Here is a 22,170-nt window from a genome sequence, read left to right as displayed (position 1 = left end):
CGACTCGTGGAAACGGACGTTGTTCCTATGTTAATTACTAGTTTACTTTTAAACATTTAGATATTTTTATACAAATATATTCATTTGTTTAACCTAATCAGTGTGCGTTCATTTATGAACTCACCCCTTCTGATAAAATATCCCGTGAAAATTGAGCATTTTCAGATTTGAATATAAAAATTTTGCAGAAAGGAAATATGCTCCTAATCATATCAGTCTGATAAGAGTAGTATTCAGTTACTCTAGTATTCACCTCAACAAATGATAGCACGACACCCGAATAGTACCACGCTTGCGTGAAGAGCTATGTATAAATGCATGTACATATGTATGTAAACTTTTTACAAAGAATGAGAATTTCAGAACCTTACCTATAGCTGCGCGGAATTGCGATAAACTACTTTCATGCTAAAATTTCACCAACTCGTATCACATGTTACATATCTATCTTTAACCTAACAATATTTGATTATTTTTACTGAATTATAAACAAGTACAAATAGTAATTAGAAAATCATTTAAAATTCGCAAGCAAGTAAACAAAATTTATGATGATTGATGTCAAAGTACAAAATATCAAAACAAGCATATAAAAAATAAAACAATATTGACAGTGAATATTATTATGTATAGCAAAATATCAATATATGTTCATGGGTTTGATATGAAAATACGTGCATATATGTAAGTACATATGCTGTATTGCAGTTACTTCCTCTCCAACATTCAAATTTGAAAAAGAAACAAAATTAATCTGATATTGGCAACACTATTCAGCGCTTTAACGGAAGGCATCCAAAAACAAACACAGAAGTGCTGATAGCCACATAACCACCAACAAAACCACCCTGAATTGATGCCGCATATTTGCTTCCATGTTCTAAAAATTTAAGCAATAAACAATGTTAAATTATCATAACAAATATATTATTATATTATACTATTAATTTCTATTTGAAATACTTGTATTATTGCTACTGAATAAAATCCATTTCGATTTTAAATATGTAACCGTTTCTAAAACAATTTTATTGCTGACGGCAACACTGTGCGCTGACACTTGCTTCGCTATTTCGTTCCCACTTTGTTTCACGTCATTCTTTAACAGGGCGTAGTCGACAAGTGTTTGGATTAGTAATCTTTCTTGTTGTGGGTGCTGTATTTTTGTGTTTGTACTTTTGTGTTTAATAAATTTTAATTATAGTTTGTGTTTGTACAACTGCCGCAGTTTGTAATAAATAATTTAAGTAATTGTCGTAGTCAGCGCCAACATGTTGAGCGCAAAAACATCGATTTTAGTACGGAGTTATACTTTGTTTCTGCTGACGCTGGTGGTGGGTGTGTTCGCCCAATTTGAGTGGCAGCAACGCGATGCTTTTGACGAGATAAAATACAGATTTGACAAAGTAAACGGTGATAATTGTCCAATACAACATGTGAGTGATCTATATTTGCCAGAGGACACAGTTTCTCACAAACCGGATATCAAGGAAATCAATATCAATCCGATATTCCCCAATCGGACAGCACTGCTTCATTTGCACAATATGGCTATGAGTCGTAGTTTCTTTTGGAGTTATATTTTACAGTCACGGTTTATACGACCAGCTATAAATGACACCTACGATCCTGGCATGATGTATTATTTCTTGTCTACTGTGGCAGATGTGTCTGCTAATCCCTACATAAACGCGTCTGCTATTTACTTTGCGCCAAACAGCTCATATACGTCCTCCTATCGCGGTTTCTTCAATAAGACGTTCCCACGTTTTGGGCCACGAACATTCCGTTTGGATGATTTTAACGATCCCATACATTTGCAAAAAATTTCAACTTGGAATACGTTCGATGTACAAGATCTGGGTGCGCATTTGCCAGATACCAAATCAAAGGATTACTCATCAGACTTGTATAAAATAAATGAATGGTACAAGACATGGCTGCCAGATGATGTAGAGGGGCGACACGATACGAAAACTACCTATCAAGTTGAGATACGCTATTCGAACAATACAAACGAAACATTTACATTCCACGGCCCACCTGGAGCCGATGAAAGTCCTGGTCCAGTGAAATGGACACGCCCTTACTTTGACTGTGGTCGTTCTAATAAGTGGCTTGTTTCAGCTGTTGTACCCATTGCAGATATTTACCCACGCCATACACAATTCAGACACATTGAATACCCCAAGTAAGTACCATCAATTATAAATGCTTTGCATTTTAAATATTAAAATGCCACCCTCTTTTTAGATACACTGCAATTGCAGTGTTGGAAATGGATTTCGAGCGTTTAGACATAAATCAATGTCCGAAGGGCGAGGGCAATAAGGGGCCAAATCATTTTGCCAACACGGCCCGTTGCAAAAAAGAAACTACAGAATGTGAGCCGCTGCACGGTTGGGGCTTCCGGCGTGGCGGCTACCAATGTCGATGTAAGCCCGGTTATCGATTACCGAACGTTGTGAGGCGACCATACCTGGGTGAAATAGTAGAACGAGCGTCGGCAGAACAATATTATAACGATTATGATTGTCTCAAAATTGGATGTAAGTGTTGAGAATGTCATTGCCAGTGTCATAGTGTCATGCGTGCGTTCTAAAGTCGCTCGTTATTGTTGTGGCAAAATGCATAAAAATATGTTGAACACTTCCGCTACTGACCAATATATTTTTTTGATGACCATAGGGGTGCAAAAGGTGCCAATTCAATGGGAGCGCGAATCATATGATGTGCGTGAGAAATATTTGGATCTACATCCGGAATATCGCAACTATTCTACAGGCTCGCGTGCTTTGCATGAGGAACATGTTAATATCGATCAAGTGCTCAAATTCATTCACGGCGTAAATTACCGCACGTGTAAAAAGTGAGTGGGCATAATAAATTGTTTTCCTTCCAAGATTGCATTAATTTCATTGCATTTCCATTCTAGTTTCCATCCCCAAGATCTGATATTGCGTGGTGATGTGGGTTACGGTGCTAAGGAACAGTTTGAAAATGAAGCTAAAATGGCCGTGCGTTTGGCGAATTTTGTTAGCGCTTTCTTGCAGGTAACTGACTTGTTAAATTTACTAATTATAGCTAAGATTTTTACACTTTTAAATAAAATAATAAAGTGATAGTTAAATGCGGTCTGAAGTTATTTTAGTGATTCACACAAAAATATTTGTATATCTTGGCTCTTAATTATGGACACTTAAAATTCTTATTGACTTTCTTGTTTTAAACCGTAAAATATCAAGTTTTAAAAATCCGTTACGCAACGGCTGTTTGCGTCTCTCAAAAAACTGCATTACCAAAGTAACATCATTAAATTTTATGAATATTCCTTCAAGTGTGAACTATGATTTTCCACGCCTAATTCAAGTTGCTCAAATTTCCAACGTGTCCACAGGCACATTGTCGCCTTGAAAAGTTCATAAAATTAAATATTCAGTGTCAAAGCAACATCATCAAAATGCTAAAATCATTTGTGCAAAAAGTGTTGATAATTCCAGAAAAACATGTTTGCCACAATTTTATTTGCACAAGTTGGCGCAACAAATGACGTTGTCGTAAGCGCAAATGAGTGTAAAAACAAATGAAAATTGTGTAAAACCTGCATAGTTTCATAAAATACAAAAACAATTGAAGATCCTAAAAATCAACATATGCAAATAAAAGTACAAGAAACGACAAAAATTATAATGTTAGATATCGCACTTGAGCACAGCAAGCGCAGGGCCAGTGGAACTAGTTTCACTTGCATTGAACTGTTAGACGAGCACTTTGTTTTCGTAATTCATATGCTACAATATCTATGTATTTACTATTTATACGTCTACTGTAACATATTCCCTTCTGTGTTTTATTTTTTTCTCCAACAATAGATCTCTGATCCCAATGAAGTGTATACCGGCAAACGTGTGGCCGACAAACCGCTGACCGAAGATCAAATGATCGGCGAAACACTGGCCATTGTTCTGGGCGACACAAAGGTCTGGTCGTCTTCTATGCTCTGGGAACGCAACAAATTCACCAACCGCACATATTTTGCACCACACGCATACAAGACCGAATTGAATACACGTAAATTCAAAGTTGAAGATTTGGCACGCCTGAATAAGACGCACGAAATCTACACGGAAAAGAAGTATTTCAAGTTTTTGAAACAACGTTGGTCTACAAATTTCGATGACCTAGAAACGTTCTATTTAAAAATGAAGTTGCGTCACAACGAAACAGGTGAATTTATGCAAAAATACGAACATTATCCGAATTCATATCGTGCGGCAAGCTTGAAGCACGGCTATTGGACACAACCACAATTCGACTGTAATGGTTATGTGAAGAAATGGCTCGTGACCTATGCGGCACCCTTTTTCGGCTGGGATAGCCTTAAAGTGAAACTGGAATTTAAGTGAGTAGTAGCGGACATTCGTATTGAAATAAGGATGTTGACGCACAAGCGGGACAACCGGATTTATTTTATTAGGGTTTAGTTTGTATTTATTGTTGTATATACGGGGATGTTCATTATGCTATTATTTGTATGATTTAGCAAATGCTAGACAGATATGTTATTCTATTTTGTTTTTTGTTGCGTTCTTTTGTCACCTTTAAATCATAGAACCCTTGTGCAAGTGTACTGCGTAACGTCGGGGCAAAGTATTAAGCTAATTTCAATAACAATTGTCGAATTTATGGGTCACAAATTACAAATGTGCTGTTTGGATTTTTTATGTTAATTGTATAACTGGTTATTGTTGATACCATTTACTTGCATTTTAAAGTGTAGGATACTTTTTGAGTTATTTTTAATTTGTTTTTAAAATATTGCACATAAATGTTGAATTGACATATTTTATAATTAAGTTCTTATTTATCAGTAATGCTAAACACTCTATTTCTATTTTGTTATGAAATTTTGTTATAAATTTGTTTCATAACTGCATATTTTCCTTAAAATGACAATCTGCAAAAATATAATGTGAAGAATCCTGTATAAACAACTCAAAACAATAAATGACAGTTACCGCACAGGGTAGTATAAAAGCATAATTATTTAGAAAACGGAAACTTTATTTAGTAACTTAATTTGTAATTAATATTTATAAAAATTATTAATATTTATTGTTCAAAATATTTTTAGGGGTGTCGTTGCAGTCTCTATGGATATGTTGCAATTGGATATCAATCAATGTCCCGATTCTTTCTATGAACCGAATGCTTTCAAAAATACACACAAATGTGATGATCTCACATCATATGTAAGTAAAAATTAATTAAGCAATACTATTTCATAGATATTATATATAAATATGTATGTATATAATTATAACCTCAAAGTATTAAAGTATCTTTTACTTATATATACTTTCCTTAACTATGTAATCTCTACTTTTGCAGTGTGTGCCTATTATGGGTCGTGGCTATGAAACTGGTGGCTACAAATGTGAGTGTCTGCAAGGCTACGAATATCCCTTTGAAGATTTGATCACCTATTACGATGGTCAATTAGTAGAAGCTGAATATCAGAATATCGTAGTCGATAAGCAGTCGCGTTACGATACATTCCACTGCCGTTTGGCTGGTGCATCTGCCCTGCAAGTCGCCACCTCACTACTCGTATCGCTGCTTGGCTTAACACTAATACTAATGTATAAGTTTAGATGAGCAGACGAATGAGTTGGTAGTGATGCTGTTACATAAGCAAGTGCCTTGCATCGCCTTCCACAAAAACTACACACAAACAATTCGTCCATTTTCGCATAAGTACTAGTTTGTAAGTAAAAATATTTGATAACAAAAAGCTGAAGAAAGCAGCAAACATACAATTATCTCTTTTCCAAAGCAGTTTAAATGCCAAACATACATTTACTATTTTATAATTTTTATTTTTATTTTTTTTTGTTATGTTTAAGAAATCAGGAATCTCAAATGACATATCTACGAAAGACAACACATATATTCCTTTATAAGACCACAACAACAACAACATCAACAGCATATGCAAATCATAAGTGAAATAGCTAGCAACAAGGCTGCGGAATGAGCAGCATAGGTAAATGTCGGCATCAGCAACAATAACAACAATGTAGCAATGGCATCAGCAAATACTGCACAACAATGCTAGTAATGTGAGGAGCAGTGAACAGTGTCATCATTTATCCAAGGCGATTAAGTTGTAGACATAATCTATTACAATGCATCTAGTTATTTGTCATTTGTTGTATAATAGCTAGTTGGTTGGTGGGGAGACAGCGGGAAACCATGCAACAGCAAGCCTTGAAGCGGTGTAGACGTGATAGCAGCGCTCAAGAAAAGCGCAAATGTTCATTGAGCAAGCAACCACTATACAGTGTTGTCTTATTCCGCCTTCAGCGCTCATATTACACTCGGCAAATGTAAAGAACGGAAATGCCAACGGACGAAATATTTGAGAAACTACATAAATTGGCAGAGGGAGCGTATAAATTACAACAAAACTATAATATAGCAAAAGCGACAAAATCGCAATAAAAGAAAACCTGTTCAATCAAATACCAAATTTACCGCTCTCTCTGCAAACGCTACAATATTTGGCGAAAATCTCTCACTCGCTATATTCTACTGAGTTGAGTAGACTGAGTGCTACCCGAAAGGGTTGAATTCTACCTTCAAGACGCCTCATTATACAGTACGATGACACTACTGCGGCCGCTCATAGAGATTTACTGCTTTACTTCACACTAAACCATTTGAAAGCGCTCATTTTTTGTTTGGCTACGCTATTCAACGTTGTGGTCGCAAAGTCTTAGACATTCAGAGGCGATCAAAGTTGAGTGTGCCCATTGTTGTTGTTATTGGTTTGTTGTATGCCTGGCACCCCTTTATGCATGTATTTCTATAAACTGTCCACAAGGATGCGCATATTGGCATGCCAAATCGCCAGTCCGTCCGTCCATCCTCAGTTGTTTTGTACCTTACGACGCTTTTTATTGTGCTTTCCTGTGGCCTCCTGTGTTGCCTGCATCATTTCTGTTATTATAATTTTTTTTTCCTTTTTGTGGCCTCTATCTTTGTTTTTCTATATATTTCATTATTTTTTGCATGAATTAATTTTTTTCTAGTTGATTATCAAATGTGCCTGCATATTTATTATTGGCGACTACACCCTGAGAACCTTTTTTCCACTGCCGCTAGAGGTTATGTTTCACGCATTGGCATAAAAAACCAGTTCAACACTTGGACCGGCAAAAACGCCGTTACTTTTTTGAACAGTCACAAAAAATCGGGCGCATAGCAGCACTTTCATATCAAAAAAATATCTACACATATAAAACGAAAAAAAAAAAATACGAAGACGTTGTGCATGATTATGTCGCTGCATAAATGCTTGCACGTACCTTTTAGTGACCAACGTTTTTGCAGCAAAATATTTTCACACATTTTTCATAGTCAGCGCTCAGTGAGCGAGCATTTAGTTCTAGCATTCCAGCATACTGCCGTTGGCCGCAGTCAGACAGACAAACAGGACGGTGGTAAGCGTTGAGGTGGTACCTCCTCCTGCTGCTTTTCTTCATTATTAAACTTCAGCGCTTATATTTTTTATTAGTTCATGTTGCGTTTTTTTTTTTGTGGATTGCTGAAGATGCGCTCCGTGATCTATTGTATTCGCGCCACCAACGTGTGGCGGCCTTTGTCTGCGCCACAGCTGTGCTCTATGCACAAGCAAACCAATATCAAGATGATTATATTGTGCATATGCTGTTGTTGTTGTTGTGACCGTAATATCATTGAATTTTTATGAACTGAATATCTATACGAATATATATATTTTTTTAATTGTCGAACCTATAGCCACAATAATGTTTCGCTATGCAATATTGAATATCGTCTAAGCTTGTGTTATTTTTTTTTTACAAAAATTTACTTGCCACTACGGCAAAATAGAATCCGTCCAAAATAGTGATTTCTTTAATAAATAAAAACCACTCGAATACATAAATAATAAGAATTGCAAGTTAAATTTTTTTATATATATTATATATGTGTATATGTATTGCTCTTGTGCCTTTTTAACGAGAATCGTAATGAATTGATAAGCGTGTACTCATCGCGTCTCTATAAAATTGAATTCATGTAAAATATACATATCGATTTATATACTTATATAAGTACAATAGTTTACAAATGAAATAAGCTAGCGTTTATTTGTAAGGCATTTTAAAGAAGCTAAAAATGTAATGCTAGACAAATTCTATTTTTACAAACCGTGACTTACAGAGCCTGCTGTAATTCTATGCTTAAGACCTTTTATATCAACTTGGAGGAAAATGAAAAAATACAAAAGACATTTTTAATACAATAAAATCATTGAAATGAATATATATATATATCGATAATGTGTTTTTATTATTGTACCCAAAATTGCGTAAAATTTATTTTTGTATTTTTGATCAGAACTTTCTCGTCAGCATTGAATATTTAAAATGTAACAAATTTCGCTGTAGTCTGCTGCTGTAAGCAAAGCATGTTTTTTTGGTATTCTAGGACTTTTCCGGCACATGGAATTTGAATTTACAGCTGCTTGTATGGAACTTACTAACGGTAACTACTTTAACAATTTATTTTTGTAACATTTTTATATTTTATATTATAAGTTATATGTATTTCAATACAACTCTAAGACGCGCGTTTATTTTGATTTTTGCTTTTGTACAAATAGAAATTGTGCGTGCTGCTTTTGTTCAAAGGTCGTAACGTTTAGCGACTTGTGTGAAAGCAAATGGTGACCAATTCGAATATAATTTTGTACATCACTCATATAATATATGTATGATTATTTTTATTAAACAATTTATTATAGTTTCATTTTTATAACTGCCCGAACGTGTAACAGAACTTCTGGCAGGACTAAGTATACATATTGAAGATATCATTACTGAAACAATTACTATTTAAAAGCAATTATTGCTGAACCTGTATTACTCGCGCATTTATTACCATTATTTTCAATTATTAATTAAAACTAATAAATTAAGCATTAAAGAGTTCATACAACATCACATAACCTCAAAATTGCATTTATTTTGCTTGATTGCTACAACGCAATATAAACTATAAACGTAAAATAATCTTTAAGCAATCGTATAAAACCACTCACCGTACTTATTCATTTTGTTCCTCTTAAAATAAATCTCTTCGAAAGCGGTTGTCACTTGTTGTTGCTTGTTAATTGTTAATTGTAGTTTTGTTCTTTAAAATTAAATGCTTAAATAAAGATGTTTTTTGAAATCGTTGGTGTTTGTAGTTAAGTTAAAGTTCTCGTGCGCTATTTTGATTTGTATACCAATTGCTTTGCCGCCGAGGCGTAGAGAATTTGAAAAGAATTAATAGAATAAGAGATAGTTGTAGTATTTTTAAAAGGAAAATTTGCAATTTGTTTTCTTCTTTTCGTTGAAGCTGCTCTGCTGTTAAAAAAAAAAAACTATTTTTTCATTGATTCTTTTGTAACAATTGTTTAAACACAATACAGGAAAAAACGCTCAAAACAACAACACCAAAGAAACTGCACAAAAATCGTATTTCGTTTTCTCGTTCAATTCTCAAATTGGATATGCCTTCGTATTCCGCTTATATATCCATATAATTTGTTTATAAATTTGGCGAAATTTTGATTTATAATATATGTATTTTTTTTAATATTTTTAAAGCGTTTTTGAATTTTAATTAAAAAATTTATTTGCTTTTGAATTTATGAATATTTTTTCTCAAATGAAACGTTTTTCTCATGGTTATCTATGCTTATGTGGCATTTACAAAGGCGGTGATTTTTTTCAAAATTTCGCACAAGTGTTAATTACCATATGCAGACCTTTACACATGTATTCGAAATTTACGGGTTTTAAAATTAATGTTATAAATAATGTACATATGTCGTGAGGATATAAGAGAAATGGCTTTATATAGAGACATTATTTGTTGTTTTCATTCTATTAAAATAATATTCGGCGCAGTTTTTTTTTTTTTAACAAGAACAAGAAAAAGAAATGTATTAGTGTTTTGTCTGATACTCAGAATAGCATCCTCCGAATTCGGTTTTAAATACAAATACCGCAAAAATCATAAATTAGCAAAAGCTACACACCGAACAGGGTACATTAAATTTGACACGTAGTTTGCAACAACTGGAAGAAAACTTTGGAGACACGTATGTAAATGACGAGATGAGTCAATTTAGACATGCCCGTTTGTCTGTATATATGTACGCGAACTAGTCCCTGAGTTTTTGAGATAACGATCTGAAATTTTTCACACGTCCTTTTCTCAGCTGCTTATTTGTCGGAACCGCCGAATCGGAGCACTATAGCATTATGTTGGCATAGAAACTTGCTTGTATGGAAAACTTTTTTATTTGACGAGTTATTTTCACGAAATTTTGCATAGATTATTGACAACGGTACAATCTCCGAAGAAGTTGCTTAGTTCGGACCCCAATAGCATATAGCTTCGGTGCAACCGAAGTTTAATATTTTTTTTGTTTTAAATTTAAATTTTTTTCTACACAAACTTCTCATTTAAAAAAATTGGCTTAACATACAGCTTGACTTTCTCAAATAAAAAAACAGTATTTAACTTTCCATTTAGTTATTATTTATTTTCGACATTATTCACTTTATAGTATTTCTTATAACACAATATATTTGTTTTTGTAATTGAACAATTTTCTCACATTTTTATTTCTTCGGTATTTTTGTACCGAAATGTACTCTTTAGTTATAAATAAGTGTTGACAATACAAGTACAGTTAATTAACATGGAACTATACGATTACATCTCATCACTTCCTTACATAATTATTTATCAACTTATAAAAAAATAAACTTTACTACTTTAACGCATTTTCAAGAGTTAACAACAATATGTATGTACGAGTATATCGATTAATCGATTTTAACAACAAACAAGTTCGTATTTTCGCACATCTTTCTTATCAAATTTTAGTGCAAAATCATAAATGGTTTTTGAAAAATGTATTATATTTTGCCTTCTACGAAGTTTGACTTGTGGTTTGGTTTCCCCTATAACGGCTTGAACGAAACTGAATAGCTCTTCGAGACAAATAGTACAATTATTTTAGATAAGTGAATGGCTGGGATCAGGTGAAATCTGAAATCAAGATGTAGTGCCATGATTGATGATCGTTATTTAATGAAATGAAAGAACTTTGAATAGAAGCAACATTTAAAAAAATTAATTATTGTAATTATCTCGCATTTTTGGTCAGTTCCTTTGAAATGTTTGAAAACATAATATTGGTTCAAAATTACATATGGATATATGGTAAGTAACGACCGTTAAAAATTTATTTCAAACACCTTCAGTTCAAAAATTTGGTTATTACATATTTCTAATAATAAAGAGTTCTAACAGTTTTGAGGCGGCTGCAAACTGTAGTTGGAGTTGTCTCCTAAATTGTGTGTAATAAAAAATATATATTATGAGGTTTGATATCGATTATCGTGTTGTGATCTCTATTGCGAACAGTTACAGTTAGTTGGCGTTACAATTAATAGTGGATTTTAGTTAGTTGTCAGTAAAAATTTCAGATTGTTTTATATATTTTTTCAATGCATAGTAATAACAACTATGTTATTATTATATTTATTTTTTTTATTAAATATCTTATACACATATTTTTCATTAAAATTTTTTAAATATTTTTAAACGAATACGTCTGTCACAATTGAAACGTTAGTAATAACTGCTATCATTTAGTACAATGGTGTATGTAAGTGTTTTAAAATTGTTTAATAATTATATTTTATTTTCATTTATTCTCTACGAGATTTTGAATTGAGCAGAAACAATTTTTACTTGTATTTAAATTTTTTTATTGTTTTTTATACATGTCTGTAGCCACAAGGTCCTACAACTAAACGGTCTTTGCTGAAGAATTATTTAAAAATTATTTTAGTAAATTTTTGGGAACTTTATAAAATCAAAAGTTTACATTTTATAGTCAAAAAGTTAAAAATGTTGCGAATTTTTCATAAAAATATTTTTTTCCAGTATAACTTTACCACGTGACTTGTGGCCACAGATATGCATCTATGTACGATATATGTGTTTGTATGCATGTGTGTACGCGTAACTCATTTTTTATGGTTATATGTGTGTGTATGTCAACCTTGAAGGTGATATCATGTGATTAATTATATTATTAGTAGTCATATATGTAACATATATGTTATTTAGATCGCAGCACTAATTCGCCTCAATATTTTTAACATACATATGTACTCCCAAGTGTTTGCTGGTTAAATGGATTACGCTAAAATAATGCATTATTTGTAATAATTCCACATACACTATATTTTATTAACTAATTTGCATTTTAAATTGTCTTGTTTTTTATTTCTTACTGTTAATCGCATAAATTCTTATACTCGTATTTCGTTTGTGAAATTCAAACCTCATTTTCGTAATTTAAATTCATTATTTGCTCAGCAACACTGCACAAGCGCCATCTAACCTTACTTTCTATGATTGTGTGTCAACAAGTCAAGTCATCGAAGTGCCTCAATAGCACCGTTTATGCTGTGCACTCTCCCTTAATCAGTGGAAGCGTAATAGACCACGGTCGATTTGCGGCGAAAGCCCAAATTGAAGAATGACGTTTCCGATTTTTTACGCTCTCGTTCGTGATCACCACCAAAATAGGGGAATAGACGACCGCCAACACCGCCGCCGCCACTGCCAATCGGTGGCGCACGTGCCGTTGAGCTGCTGCTGTGGCTGTGACTGCTCGAGTGTGCGCCCGATGATGTCGAATAGCCGGCATATTGTTGTTGGTGTGCTGCGTTTTGTTGTTGTTGTAATTGCTGTTGCTGTTGATTGAGTAGGAATCCAGTAGGCGACATATCAGTCATCTCACACGGCCAGATGGTGACCGAAGATGGGACCTTATGTATCCCGTCCGATAATCGATAATGGTGGGATGCTGACCGGCTAACGATCCGTGGCGAGGACCTCGACCCCATCTAATTTTGTTTAATTTAATTTTTTCATTCGTGTACGTTTTGAAGAAAATAAAAGAAATGCTATATTAGACTCATGGTAAAGTGAAAGACTGCAAGGTATGAGTTCTCTACTTGAATTTAGATACATTGCTATAAAATGCATGCAGACCTTGCTGAAATTGATATAGGTTATGTAAAATATCACTCAAATAATTTGAATTTTACTTTCGGAGCGCGAAGAATTTTTTGTGAGTTTAGTTATTTATTGTATTTGAGAGTTGAGTGGGAGTCGCGCGAGTTAACGCAAAACATTCTTGGATTGAATTTTCAACTGCGAATCGCTGGTTACTGGTAATGAAGAGTGGATCGCTTACGACAACGCTGAGTTGGCGAAAACGGTAGCCAAGCAAAGATTGACGATCATGAAGGTTTTGGTATGTGTGTGGTCGGATTGACAGAACTCATATGCTATAAGCTGCTCCCCTACGGACAACTCTTAATTCGGGCCTGTAATTATAACAAGGTAGAAAAGAAACGGCCTGCTTTGGTCAATAGGAAAATAATTGTGTTCCAAAAATTGCCTCAAGAGGAACTTGTACAGATCGACTATCCCAGTTGTTTGCATTGCACTAGGGTTTCTGTGAGAATGGCAATATTAATTACAAAACGGGACAAATTTGACTTAAATCGGATCACTCTAACTACGCAAAATAAAAGTTTCATCTAAATGCGCAAAATATGAATTTATTTTCAAGAGCCTTTTATTAGGAAACTTAAAAAAATATCTGTAAAATGATTGTTGGCCGTAAATGTTAAGAAAAAGTGTTCTGATTGTTTTCTGTTCCATCAAAAGTTATCCACCTAAACTTTATTTTTGGTATGAAGCAGAAGCAGAGAAATTTGAGATGGATTTTTTTTCAGTTGACAGAGATTTAAAGGTTTTGTTTTGGATTCATAAATCTGTCAAACCGCTGTGACCTAGTTCTTAACTTTATTTTAGAATACTTCGAACCAATTGCAACAAGGTGTACATTTTCTATAATGTTTTTTAATACAATTTAGGGTGAGCTTACATAATTTTAGCATAGAAAACTATTATTTTAATATATTTCCAAAGTAAACAGAAAATTTTTGTGGTAAGTTGCTGTCACCAAAAATACCTCTTGTTGTATTTCGCCACAACAAAAGTAGTATATGTAAACTCATCCTTATCAAATCTACGTGAATTATTGGTAATTAGCTAAACATGTGATTTTATTTCAAATATTTTACGTACACATACATACTTGTATGTATGTACATGTATGATATTTTTCGCACAATATGCATATGTATCATACATACATATACTTGTATGTATGCTAAATGCATCTAGTTATTAGAATTTTTACTGATTTACTGATGAGAAATCGAAGTTCTAACAAAATAGTATAAAATCTTAATGGAGTTACAAGTAAAAAAGTATAAATAAAGGAATAAGAAGAAAACAGCTTCGTACAGCGTGGGTAGAGAGGCGGAGTGAGAAAGAGAGTGAGGTAGACATTTTATTTATATAATAAGGGATGCAAAAGGACTGCGTAAGCCAAAGAAAAACGCAAAGGAGTTACGAAATATGCATTACGATGTACGGTGTAACGACAAAGCGCCAAAAAGCCTGCCGAGAAAGTGAGGTTATAATATTTTACAATGGCAACGAGTAGAAAATTTACAAAAATTTAACTAGAAATATGTGTGTTTGATCAGAACGAGTGTTTTTCCAATATTTATAATTATTACATGCACTTTTACTGTTATTGTTTATTTTTAATTTTCATTAATTACTATAAAATGGTAACATTAAAATTTTTATGCAGCAAATATATAGAGTTAGCACTAGAAAAGCGGTGTATTTGCAGGCGTGAGATATGCGAAAATTTTAACAATTTTCTTTACCTTCTATTTATTTACAAATAAACGATAAGTGAGTTAAAGTAATTATATAGAAGAAGAAGAAGCGGCCAATTCGAGAGACGTGCAACCAGAGTAGTTGTAGTAAGTACTTGCAATGAATTAAGCGCGCATTTAAAGCGAGACAGAGAGAGTGAGAGAGAGAGAGAGCGACTCGCAAAACGTTGTACTGTTAGTATCGTGTGGTGAGTAGTGATCGTTTGTGTTTTTACTAAGTTACGTTAACGCTATTTTACTGCTTTTATATAACATTTTTGTAATATTTTGATCATTTTACTCGGCAAAGGCGTTAAAATTGACCGTATAATACTTTTGACTCAAGTTGCAATCGTACGCGTGTATTTGATGGTATCTGTGAATTACGAAGTAGAAAAAATATCAAATATTTCGCCAAAAAACGCACAAATATTTGCAAAAATAGAAGTAAATTATGTAATAAAGAAAAGTGAATTATAAAAAAAGGATTTATGTATATGCAATCCCAGCATTACCCAGCAGCAAATCAGAATTTTTTTGTGTGTGTTTATTTTTTTCAAAAAAATCTCAATATTTTTAATTAAAAAATTAAGTTCTTCGATGTTTTCGAACGGTTTTAAAACTTGTACGTTGCTTGCTTGCTACGTGGCGTTCGACAGCTTATGTGCTGTACAGCTTGACACTTATCTACTTACCAAAGGGGCTGGCAGCGGCTACGCTTACGTTACGTTTGTCTGCTCTTTAATGTGTACAACCGTTACAATATAAATCATTTGATATAACCCTCATTGATTCGCTCTTTTGTAAATTTTCTATACTTATATGTTCTTGTACAGTGAGGTGAGTTCTTTTACGTTTACGCATGGTGAATTCTGTGCAATTATGCTGTGCGCTCATTTGACATTTGTGTTTTAACATTATTTGACGTTTTAGAATTGACATATGAATTTGTGCATTGCGTGAACGCCTATCTTGAGGTGGGCGATGCGACCACAACATCTCTTCTACAAAACGCTGGGCGACTGCAGTTACGTTGCGTGATTTACGGTTACGTCAATGCGTGGTTTAATTTTTTATTGAATTTACATATATTTTTGTTTTTCGAAAGCATTTGAGGCGATTTTACCAATTTATTTAAAATGTACATAGTTGAGAAAAAAATTTTGAAAAGGAAAATGAAAGAATAAAATTTGAGTAGAAGCGACAGTGGTGTGTTATATACTTTTTGTTTGTGTAATCTTTTATACTCGTATATTTTTATTTATGAAATATTTTCAACGTACAAGTACTAACTAAAATTTTAGTGCGTGTGATAAAAAATATACTTTAAAGCCACAAAGAGAACTCAGTATACATACTCATAAATATATATTAAATAGTAACTCTTAATTACTAAAAAAAAATATAGAAAATAATGATTGTTGAAGCAAAAAATTAAAAGTATGGGATTTAGAGTGTCATTGAAGGGTTAAATCAGAGATCGTAAATGCTCATCGAAGTAAAGCTAGTGAGTAGAAGCTTTGTTCGGCAATATACAAGTATGTATGTATTCTTACTTATACTGTAACTGTTTAGAAGACAGGTTTTTCGAAAAAAAGGCCTTGAGATACTCTATGGGAAAACTTTAAAAACATTAGATGCATTCATTTACATAAAAATAATTTTATAGCTTGCTTGTGGTGAGAAACGTATTCCCAACTATGCTAAAAGAGAGTGCACTGTGTAAACAGTCTATAAGCTTTTTACCATTTTACGAAATATATTAAAACTTCAGTTCTTGAATACATTTTCAGACAACTTATTGGATTTTTTTCCCAATTCTTTCCTCACTTAATGATCTGCACCATGACTCTCCCACAATTTTGGCTTAATTGATTGGGCAGTGTTCGTTAGGATTCTTCTGTGGGGAAAATATAAGATCTCTTGAAATTTTGCAGTGCGGCCTTAAAGCACCTGTGCGTTAAAAAATAAGCATGTCGATATTATGAGCAATTCACGAAGTCTGATAAAAATTTTCACAAAATTCAATTACATTTATTGGATATACGTTTTGTTGCAAATGTTTTATATACATTTATTGCATGCAAAATTTAATTACAAACTCATTTTATAATAAAATAATTTACTGCTAGATGAAGAAATCTTATGATCTAGCGGCCTATTCCTAAAAAGATTTATTTTATATTCTGCTTCAACAGTAAATAAATAAACATAAGTATATTTGGAGTATATAGAGCTATACTCTCGTACATACATATTATATATCATTTGGGACGAACTCAGGTCGGTTATAAGTCAATCAATACCTCTCCGTATTTGTTTTTGCACGATGTTTGTAACACCCAAAAGCAAACGTCGAAGATAGTGTAATGATATAAATGATCAGCTGGCGAGGTTAGTCAATTTAGCCACGTCCGTCTGTCTGTCCGTTTGTATATACGCGAAATAGTCCCACAGTTTTTAAGAAAATTTACACACGCCCTCTTTTCTTACAGAAGCTGCCTATTTATCGGAACCGCCGATATCGGACAACTACAAGTGTATAGCTGCCATACAAACTGAACGATCGAATTCCAGTCTTTGCATGGAAAACTTTTTTACTTGACAAGGTATTTTCATGAAATTTTGCATGGATTATAGGCATCGCTACAATCTCCGCACATATTGTTCAGATCGGACCATTAAAGCTTATAGCTGTCATACAAGCTGATATATCCAAATCAGAATATAGATTTTTGTATACGCTTTTCTATTAAAAACATGCACCTGTGAAGGGTATTATAGTTTCGGTGCAGTCAAAGCTAACGTGTTTACTTGTTAGTCATTAAATTGGTTTCACGACTCGTTACACCAAGAGAAAAAATAATTGTTGAAATAAAATTCCTAGTGGCGTCATGAGAAGATTATCTAGAGGAAGATACCCACCGAGCACTCAATCTGATATTCCCGCCTAATGTAGAATTAGACGGTAAAAACGGGACCTATGGGAAAATATAAACCATGTCACATTACCTAACACAATAAAAGTACTCACAAATTTTCAGATATATAATTCCAAATATTAACCGAGTGGAATTTATTCGGCTAAAACAAGGTATCGACCGAATTCATCAATTTTTTTAATTAATTGCCACAAATGTGAGATACTACATATATGTATATGATAGATGTTATTTCGACATCTTTAAATGTGAAAAACTTTTGTAGCTAAAAAAGCACTTTTTTGACTTTTGGATCGCACAGTTGTGTGCGGCATGGAGCCAATTCCGATTTCTTAAGATATCAAGGACCATGAGTTTCTAGATTCAAGCTCGACCGGCATTGACCATCGAAAGGATTGGAGAGCATCTCGAAATAAGTGGTGCTTCGTAATGATACTTATCGTTATTATATTTCGATTAATTTACGACTTTAGATTATTACCAAGAGTTGTAAAAAATAGACGCTAAATTATCAAGTATTAAAAATTTTATCAAGTCCGTTCCTAGAATTTTTACAACTTATCCAAAATATAGTCTCCAATTATACTCTTTGCTATTATTTTCGACACGAAAATAGTGTAAACTATTTGATCTATTAAAGTATAGGATGATTCTTATTTTCGCAAAATATAAATATAAGCCATAATTGAAGCCAAGTGTGGGGTTTTGAACTGTGACAGAGCTCAGCTAAGTAGAAAGCAAAGATTACGCAAACATATTTACAAAAATAGGTCAAACTAAAGCTGTTGCATAGACTTTGCTGAAATGCATAATTTTTATATAGAAAAATGCTTTTAAATATTTAGAAAAAATGGTGAAAGTTAATCGCAATAAAAGTTATGAAGGTTTGTACCAGGATAATAGTTTGTATATCTGCTGATCCGCATTAAATTTAACGATTTTATTTTGATTTGATTTGATTACAGGTATACATATAGATATGCATATGATTGATTTATGTAGGTAAACGAGTACGAGTATATGCAAAAAAGTAGAGAAAAAACACACAGTCAAAAAACATTAACTCGTTCATCATTACAATATCAATATGTGGCATGTGTGTATGTATGTATGTATAAAGGAAGTAGAGCAAAAAACACATTTCAATAACATTTTGCAATATTCATAGTATGTATATAGTATAAGTATAAGTCGTGATGTATTACATAATGTATTGTGGGTGAGTTTTCTGGTTTCCGGTATATATAGTATTTAAATGTATATAATTAGTAATGGAATTAGATTTACACATTTATATATTGGTTATAATGGATATTTCAAGGCATTATAATTAAATTTCTTACGCAAAAATTACAATAACAACAATGACACTCTCACAATTGAACGTTGGGTTAGAAATTAATATTGAAATTGAATTTAATGCAAATAGAGTATACAGTTAGGAAGAAATGCAAATTAGATGAGAAATAAGGTGTAACCAATGGAGAGCGAGAAAAAATATTAAAATAGAAATATAAACAAAAACAAAAAAAAAAATATATGTATATAGTTACAATATAAAAATACTAATTATGCTCGCTAATTAGGTCTCTAGTAGAGAAATTGAATTTTTTTCAGTGATTTTGGTGAAAATCAATAATTTTTTTTTTTAGAATTTTTTAAAAACTTGAACTAAAAAAAAATAAAAATAAAAAAAATAATTAAACAAAATTATATACTATATATATATAAATGAAATAAAAAAAGTAATAATTATTAAAAAATAGTACATAAGAATTTAAATATACACAAAATTTAATTTCATTACAAAATATTATAAAACCTCCGTTTTTTCCTAATTTCAAAGTAAAAATTACTCAAACTCATGTGTTTTTGTTGGTTTGTTTATGTGGTTAAAATATATTGTATTTGAATCAAATTGTTTGTTGTATTTATTAATTTATTTATTTTATGTTTTCGTTTTGCAAAAAATAGAAAAGTGAAAATGAAAGCATTACAAACAAAACTCACCTCGCGTTGTGACCCAACAAGATGATATTTCTGCAAATACAATGGAAATATCGATACCGTTTTATACGAGTAATGAGAGGATAACACGAATATAGATAGTTTAAGACTTAAAAACGAAAAGTTTTAAAAATTTGTGATAAATAAAAATCATAAGATAGCTTTACATAGAATTTAATTTATTTCAATTTAAATTGTGTGTTTAATATGTAAAATTTGTGATTTTTTACAATTTTATTTAAACAATATTTTTTAGTTAAAAAAATACATGCATAACTTTAATTATGTAATAAAATTAATAGAATTCGAATAAGTTGTCAACATTTTTATTATTTAGTTAAAAAAATGTAGTTACTTTCGCTCAAATAAAAGAAATATTTGTCGAATAAAAATAAAGCATACATTTAGCAGTGGAGTATATTTATCCAATTGACCAGGATCTTATCTATGCTGCTATTAATTTGCTAAATCTGCACTGAACGAACTTTAATCATATATGCGACCTCAGATATCAGATAATGAACTAATAAGTATTCGGCAACTGGCAAATTATGGAAAAATTCTCGCATGCGTACGAAGAATCGAAAGAAAGTATTTTTATACCGTTAATGCGGTGTAAAGTCACACTAAGTACTGTTAGAATACTGTTCTTTGATCGGTAAAGTTTGGGAAATGTTGTCACTATTATATCCATATTCTTCTTGGTCGGAAATTTTACATTTTTACGAGTATGAGTTTAAGTTACAACTCAGTACAATCTCTTTAGTTTTCTTAGTCTTCAGAAAATTTTTTATAAAAAATTGTATCTAAATTTATTAACTTAAAGTTATTTTTTGTTAATGAACTATCCGGAATATTAGAATCTGTTTTTATTTCTATTTTTTCTTCGTACCTTTCTGCATTTTATGGCTCTAAAAAATCTAGTAAGTATGTCTCTCACTTATAACGCAAAATTTATTTATATTTCTTAATATATAAAATGATTTATTTTATGTATTTGTATATACAAGTCTAAATTGGCTTACAAGACTTAAAATATATTAAACATTTTAATTAAGCGCTTTATTTGAATATTTAATATCTTTTATCATTAATATTAAGAATTAGTTTTTAATTTATATCTTTTTGGGGTTTTTTATATTAATATTTATTTTTTTTTGCTATTTATTTGATTAAATTGATACTAAATTAATCTAGTGTTTCATTTTGTATTTTTATGAAATCATAATTGTAAATAAAAAACTTTATTTTTTTAATAAATAGAATAAATTTCAAAATCGCTTTCAGCTGCATGCGTTTCTTCAACACTTGGGGTGGTGCTTCTGAAAAATGCCGCAAAGCAATTGGTGCAATTAACAACTCAATTTCATACCGAAAAGTTTGATTTTGTGTTTTCAATACAAAGCTTGATTTGAATAGTAATTTAGTTAATAACATAAAAATTACTTCAATTGCATAGAAAAAGCTAAGAATTTGAAGGCAATTTTAGTATCACATTTTTACTTATAAATTAATTAATATAAGTACTTTTTAAACATTATTGTTTATAATTAAATAAATTTAACAAAAATATGAGTACAACTTATTTTGGTAAAATATATAGTATTATGTTAAATAAAAAATATATGTAGATATGTGTAACAAAAAAAAATTATTTGAATTTTCCTCCAAAATATTAATATACAAGTATTATAATAATCTTTCAACTAAAAAATTAATTATAAATTTACGAAACTGTTGTTAAAACTTAAAACGTTAGCAATATTAATCACTTAAATAATAAGAAAATCTTAAAATATTAATCAAAAATATCAAATAAATCCTGTAGGCTTCAGTAGATTTTTATTTGACCTGACCTTCAACTATAAAAAAATTTTGAAAAAGTGGAAGTGGAGCGTTCATATTTAGTTCCCGTTTTCTTATTTTTCGATATCTTACAAGATATGAAGATAGATCGCTAAAAATCATCAGAAAGAGAATACCTAATGAGTAAGAGCCTTATCTTAGTCAAGAGCTAACAGAATACAGAAGCAGAAGCCGAATTTTGAACCCGGATATATTTTTGGAAAGTATAAGTACATAAGGATAAAGCGTTTACTTGGATTCAGGTACTTCTAGATAAAGTTCAAAATTGTTTGAGCATTTATTGAAAAATTCAATTAATGGAAAAGTTATTTCCTTCTGAGGTAGGTATCTAAAAATGTGGTTACTGAATGGCTACACAAGAGACCTCGTCAGTTTTTGAACATACTAAAAAGAGGAAGAAACCATTAGGCATATAGCCGTTAAATATACCCACTAAGCCATTA

The 22,170-nt window shown here is 31.9% G+C and overlaps 3 protein-coding genes across 31 annotated transcripts in view; 1 reads left to right on the top strand and 2 right to left on the bottom strand.

Moving 5' to 3' along the window:
- Syp (synaptotagmin binding cytoplasmic RNA interacting protein) overlaps window positions 1–9,733 on the bottom strand; it is a 123,124-nt gene extending 113,391 nt beyond the window's left edge. For 4 of the 18 annotated variants that reach the window (XM_036361183.2, XM_070105951.1, XM_036361179.2 and 1 more), the window contains exon 1: window positions 9,131–9,726. In XM_036361183.2, coding sequence (XP_036217076.1) covers window positions 9,131–9,143 — 13 coding nt within the window. In that variant the 5' untranslated portion in view covers window positions 9,144–9,726. Of the gene's footprint in view, window positions 1–9,130 lie in introns of all 18 variants that reach the window. The other 14 variants (XM_036361168.2, XM_070105950.1, XM_070105949.1 and 11 more) reach the window with 9 other exon arrangements.
- Window positions 1,104–8,362, top strand: LOC106621039 (uncharacterized). Its single transcript, XM_036361146.2, has 8 exons — window positions 1,104–1,149; window positions 1,205–2,191; window positions 2,254–2,549; window positions 2,689–2,869; window positions 2,936–3,053; window positions 3,873–4,402; window positions 5,135–5,252; window positions 5,392–8,362. The coding sequence occupies exons 2-8, from the start codon at window positions 1,272–1,274 to the stop codon at window positions 5,656–5,658; spliced, it is 2,430 nt and encodes an 809-aa protein (XP_036217039.2). The 5' UTR covers window positions 1,104–1,149; window positions 1,205–1,271; the 3' UTR covers window positions 5,659–8,362.
- Window positions 9,734–10,597: 864 nt separating the features above from the next.
- LOC106621036 (solute carrier family 35 member F3) overlaps window positions 10,598–22,170 on the bottom strand; it is a 30,435-nt gene continuing 18,862 nt past the window's right edge. For 4 of the 12 annotated variants that reach the window (XM_036361197.2, XM_070105942.1, XM_070105943.1 and 1 more), the window contains exons 10-11: window positions 19,865–19,894; window positions 10,598–13,010 (exon numbers count right to left, since the gene is read on the bottom strand). In XM_036361197.2, coding sequence (XP_036217090.1) covers window positions 12,582–13,010; window positions 19,865–19,894 — 459 coding nt within the window. In that variant the 3' untranslated portion in view covers window positions 10,598–12,581. Of the gene's footprint in view, window positions 13,011–14,921; window positions 15,289–15,608; window positions 15,935–18,746; window positions 18,767–19,864; window positions 19,895–22,170 lie in introns of those variants that run through there. The other 8 variants (XM_070105944.1, XM_070105947.1, XM_070105946.1 and 5 more) reach the window with 6 other exon arrangements.

This window comes from Bactrocera oleae, chromosome 2 (assembly GCF_042242935.1).
Source record: "Bactrocera oleae isolate idBacOlea1 chromosome 2, idBacOlea1, whole genome shotgun sequence".
Lineage (NCBI taxonomy): Eukaryota > Metazoa > Arthropoda > Insecta > Diptera > Tephritidae > Bactrocera > Bactrocera oleae.
Note: the sequence above shows the minus strand (reverse complement) of the source record. Positions and strands in the feature narration are given on the sequence as shown.

Bases quoted from the DNA above. Each gene is read 5' to 3' on its own strand.
- LOC106621039 (XM_036361146.2), top strand. From the start codon at position 1,272: ATGTTGAGCGCAAAAACATCGATTTTAGTACGGAGTTATACTTTGTTT. The intron at 2,192-2,253 runs GTAAGTACCATC...CCCTCTTTTTAG, and splicing joins AGACACATTGAATACCCCAA to ATACACTGCAATTGCAGTGT. The intron at 3,054-3,872 runs GTAACTGACTTG...CTCCAACAATAG, and splicing joins TTGTTAGCGCTTTCTTGCAG to ATCTCTGATCCCAATGAAGT.